The sequence below is a fragment of the Tasmannia lanceolata genome, unplaced genomic scaffold, assembly GCF_043159265.1.
Source record: "Tasmannia lanceolata isolate RefF3 unplaced genomic scaffold, GAP_Taslan_0.1 ptg000012l, whole genome shotgun sequence".
In the NCBI taxonomy this organism is placed as follows: domain Eukaryota; kingdom Viridiplantae; phylum Streptophyta; class Magnoliopsida; order Canellales; family Winteraceae; genus Tasmannia; species Tasmannia lanceolata.
The window spans coordinates 37,697,165-37,702,512 of NW_027518689.1; the positions used below are offsets into that span (position 1 = coordinate 37,697,165).

The 5,348-nt window shown below is 38.4% G+C and overlaps 1 protein-coding gene across 2 annotated transcripts; it reads right to left on the reverse strand.

Moving 5' to 3' along the window:
- Positions 1 to 236: 236 nt before the first annotated feature.
- NPQ7 (antigen receptor-like protein (DUF565)) lies at positions 237 to 4,986 on the reverse strand. 2 transcript variants are annotated; one of them, XM_077391406.1, is made up of 3 exons: positions 4,773 to 4,986; positions 3,061 to 3,248; positions 237 to 728 (listed from the first exon to the last, which is right to left on the reverse strand). In XM_077391406.1, the coding sequence occupies exons 1-3, from the start codon at positions 4,773 to 4,775 to the stop codon at positions 284 to 286; spliced, it is 636 nt and encodes a 211-aa protein (XP_077247521.1). In that variant the 5' UTR covers positions 4,776 to 4,986; the 3' UTR covers positions 237 to 283. The 2 variants fall into 2 exon arrangements, with proteins under 2 accessions (XP_077247521.1, XP_077247520.1); XM_077391405.1 differs by lacking the exon at positions 4,773 to 4,986 and adding an exon at positions 4,557 to 4,713.
- Between the last annotated feature and the right edge of the window lie 362 nt (positions 4,987 to 5,348).

Sequence of the window (5,348 nt, forward strand, 5' to 3'; positions counted from 1 at the left end):
ATCAAATCAAGCGAGGGCATATATCAACTCTGGTTTCCTTGCCTTTAAATCATAGAGGTGGTTCAGGGTCATTCAAGACATACTTGTGACCAGTTATCTACCAAAACAAGTGGATGCGAATATCAAATCCAAAGGAATTAATCTTTTAAGGCCACATAAGATCCTACTTGCCTCAAATTTCGATCATTCGCTAAGCTTGACCCACCCAAAAGAATCAAAACTAGCCCACATTCAGCTGAAAGAAAAAAAAAATCTTTATTAAACCCAATAATCAGTAGAGTTGTTAGCTCCCAAGTTTGAAGGCATCCACAAAGAGACCCAAGCAAACACCAGCTTTCCAGTAGTTTATCATCACTATCAAGGACTGTAATCTCCTAGAAGATACAAAGAGTGGTTTCCTGTACATAAGCGCACCAATTCCTTCAATGGCAGCAACCACAACACCTGCAACCAAGACATCCCAGTCGCCAGTCTGTCCTAATATCGTTGCCAATGCGTTGGCTGTGTAGAAACCCAAGAGGAGGAGAAATATTTTCATGGGGAAGTTCCTTCTAGCTGCATTTAGTTTCTCCAAAAGTAGTTTGCTGCCGGCACGGACTATTCTGCCTAACCGAGTGCTGCCGAGCCCCACATTGTCTCCATCAGGGCTCTCTTGGCTGCCACTATCGGGAGCTTCACCTGTGTCTAAAGCAAAGGCTATGCTCTGACCATGTCTTCTCGTCTGATAACTACACGATGTACATAGAGACAATAAATTTGACATCAATATGATTGTATCCTCTCCACTCCATTCAATTTACACCAGCATAAGACAAAAAAGAAACAAAAACAAAACAAAACAAAACACACGATGCTCACGTAAGACTACGCAGTACAAGATATGGTCAGAGAGACCATTTAAGGTGTGTTATAACAAGTAAAAATTAACGAAGCTTCATTACAACAATATGCATGTCATTAAGAGATTAAGAGAGAAACAGACTGAGGCACTTTTTTTCTTAGATTTCATGCATTAAAAATTAAAAGAAAAACTGAAATTTCTGAAAGCTATAAAAACTCAGTTCAGGATTGAACTGGTTGAGTTGTATTGTTTTTGAGCAATATCGATCAAAACAGATTAATCAGCTATAATCTGTACTGGTTCAGTTGTATTGTTTTCGAGCAATATCGATCAAAACAGATTAATCAGCTATAATCTGTACTGCATCAGAGATTATTGACTTTAGTAGCAATTTGGTAGGGACAAATGAAAAGGAAAAAATAAAAATATGCCAATTACAAATGGAAAGACTCTGTATTGCAACTGTAATGAATAAGAATAACTAGTGGAGCATAAAGTTTGATCAGTGAAGAGGGATTGCAAAGACTAGTCATAAAGAAACCAGGGTCATCAACTAATCAGCATCTGAAAGAAAAATCACACAGAAAAGCACCCATACTTCCCAAAATTCAAACTTCTATTGAGCCCTACCATGAGGAATATACACCTTAAAAATCTATGACACCTCTATAGGACATGGATACTTACAACAATAAAGGTAGAGAAGATATGACTCGCCTTTTCAGAAATCTAGCACTCAAATACAAATACAGGAATAAAGGCAAAATCACTAGAATAAACAATCATCCTTTACCCATACATAATGTCGAAAAAATCCGAACACACTGAAAGAATGCTTCCCTGCTAAACCCTACATCCTCCCAAAACATTACTTTATAACCATCCTATGTTATAAATCTAATCCCCTTCCTCTGTACCATTAGTTATCTGCCAAGAACCCTATTAACTTCTACTCGACGAAGTCGAGTTCTTCACACAAGGGGGAAATTGATGTGATCTAGCTATCTTAGTCATTACATTTAGTCTTTTATTTTTCTATAAGACACGTGTTATTTTTTATATAGGATTTACTTTGATTTAGAGGTATTTATTTAGCCTAGACGCGGGGATGTCCACATCAGTCTATGGCCCACCATATCCTTTGTCCCCATGACCAACTTACGCTTATTGACTTTTTACCAATGACCCACATACCTTATTTTCTATTGGCTAAAACCTCCAACCCTTAAGTGAACCTAAACTTATATCCTATTGGCCAGTTATGAGGCCCACCTAAAGGTACACCCTCTCACCTCTCTCTCTCTCTCTCTCTCTCTCTCTCTCTCTCTCTCTCTCTCTCTCTCTCTCTCTCTCTCTCTCTCTCTATGATTCTCCCTTCTCACATCCTTTTCACCCTTCCTTTCTCTAACCCCCTCACGGTTGTGTTCATAAGCCGCCTCCTTCTACTCCTCTCTCTCACCCCCATGGTTGGATACATAAGCCCCCTTCTACCCTTATTTTTCTCATTTCTTGATCTTACTTTCTTTCTTAGTCTTGATTTTGTCTTGATCCTGATTCCTTTCTTGATTTTTATTCTCTATTCTTTTCTCTCTTTGTCTTGGCTGTGAACATCCCCTCCTTTCTCCCTCTCTAGCTTCTCTCTCCCCTCTTTGATACCCCCTGGAGCTAGATGACTTTGGCTGAGAAATTAAGTCTGTGAACCCTAGATTTACATCAATTTGGTATCAGAGCTATAAATCCAATTGTCTTCCCTTATCCATCTTACACCAGACAAGGGCTGAAACATATGCATCGGCCCAATTTGTTCACATGGTTAGGTAACATACTAGAAGGCATTGGATGGAATGTAAGTAAGAAAAAATAGAAAAACGAAATCCATGGTAGAGTATGTTGCAAGTACCAAAGTAACCATGATTCATGGTTCTTAGATAACTGGTGTGAGAAGTACAAAAAGTCAATGCATGAATATGGGTCAAGAAAATTAGTCCTTGACTTGTGAGATAACACATTAATCCTGTTTGATATTCAAAACCTGGATATACACATCAAACCAAGAGGTGCAAATGAGGCCAAAATGTTTGTATATGACACATTCCCACTGTATTTTAGATATCAATCGATGGAACATATGATTCCCACTAACCAACATTCCAGATAAAAAAAGGGCAGCCCAGTGTATGAGATTTTAAAATTTACTGTTCAGAAAATAAGAAGCAGACCTCTTTCCAAGAATTGATGCAGTATTTATGCCAAACTTTGTACTTCCTCTCCTGAAACTTTGTTTGAGGTTCCATCTCTGCATTTTACCACAAGTTGTGAAAACTATAAATAACTTTTCAAAGCTTTCACGCTCTATCAACGGCATGTTTGGCTGCACCATCATCACTCCCATGCTACAGGCCATGAGCTAAAAAAAAGGAAAGAACATCATTAGACCAATCAGAAATCAATCATTAGTATAACTAGAAAATAATCACTGGTGGCTCAGGATTTGAAATCATTATTAGGCTAAAGAGGTATTAATTTGAAAGCTAACACAACCAAGTCAAGTCAAATGGACTGATGAGAAAGTAAGCATTACAATATATACAGCATAATTCGTTTGAAGACTACCAGCTCAACAATGGCAGGCGAACACTCAATAAATAGGCATTTTGTTTTCACAGTTCTCTTTCATGCGAGCTAAAGATTGAAGGTGATGCACAAATGTAGTTAAATGACCTTTATAGGCAGTTAGAATGGAGACTGAAAGTCGTTGTTCGGAAAAAAACTCAGCTAGGTTTTTCTTTGCTATGCTACTTGTTTTATTTCTTAGATTAATCATAAAGCCGACCAAACATATAAAGCAATTGCATGAAGAAGGTAGGAAAATGATTGAAACCCACAATGGCAAGTACAAGGGAGCAGATATGTGAAGACGAACTAAGAAGTAAGAAATGGGGGATCAGGTAATGGTGTACTTGGGGGAAGGGAGATTTCCACAAGGTATATATATCAGAAATTGAAAGTGAAGACGTTTGAACCTTGCACAAAATTACAAATGGTGGGCCCAAATGCCTATTTGTTGGAGTTGCCATTTGAACTCAACATCGGTCCTATTTTCTATGTTGCTGATTTATATGATTAACTGGGACATGATGAGGAAGGGTCTAATGGAGGAGAAGATTCATGGGCTGTTCAGTTTCTTAAAGGGCCTGCAGAATAGATTGAAAGTAGTCTTGATGCATAGACTATATTCACACAAAATGGAGTGGTAGGAGTTGATGTAGGAGCAGGATCAGTTTTTTAGAAAAAAACATATCAGCAGAGGCCCAAGGGTTCTAGTCCTCAGAAATAGTCCATTCTAATTATTTCAGTTTCAGTCAGGTGAAGGGTAGTTCAGTTGCTGTCATTTATTTTATTTTGTTTGGGAATATTTAGTAGTATAGGAGTCACCTGGGGACTTTACACATAAAAACATTAGAGGATGGGTTATTTAACTAGAAAAAAAATTGGTTATCTAGAACGAAGGAAAATGTAGTTTATCCACTGCCTTGAGAAGCAGTAGCAGCAATTTGCAGTAAAAGAAGCACTCTGTAAGGTCTAGTTCATTTCATTCAAAAAAACAAGTTCAAATACAAAGAATTTCTTTGTGATGAGAGAATTTTCATTCAAAGTCCCAATCAGCAAGTGAAAAACTTCAAATTCAAAAAGTGCTACGTAAATTACTAGATACCTCAAACCCTTGGCATAATTGAGCATGACCACAATCAAACAAAGAAACAAACCGTTTCCTTCTCAAGCATTTCATCAAACAAGATGTGAGCGGAGAGTAGGGGGGGAAAACATGCTTGAGAAGGAAATGGTAATTTTTTATCCACAGTACAAGCCCAAATAAGAAAAAATGGCCAATTGGGCCTTGTACAAGTGGAGCAAGGGACAAATAACAAACCATTGCTTTATCCAAAGGCGATGTATTGTTCGAACAACTCCTTCCTCGATCTGAGCACAAGCAACAAACCGACCGTACCCTTTCAGTGATGGAAATAAGAAGAACAATATATATAGGAGATGATATTTTCACCCCTCTGCAGTACGCATTCGCCCCCTTATAACGTGAACCGTGGGCAACTTTAACGCTTTTTGACGTCTGACAGGGGGCGAATGCGTACTGTAGAGGGGTGAAAATATCATCTCCCTATGTGTATATATATCACACATAAGATATTTTTCCGTCGATGATAAATTCGCACTCCCTGCAGGATAATTCGCACCGCTCTAAAGTGAAAAAAACGTTAGGCTCTCTTCAGTTGCCTTCTCGAGAAAGGGATGGAAAGGAAAGTTGCTTGTATTTTCTCTGGAAATATGAAATCTCGTTGGCTCTGTTCACTTGTTTTCCCGGGAAAGGAAAAGAAAAGGTTTCCCGATAATCTGACGTGGCAAAAGAAAAAGAAATTCCGAGAAACTGTGCAGGAAAAGGTATCCACACCTGTTCACTTGCACAGGAAATTCCGAAAAATTGCGCAGG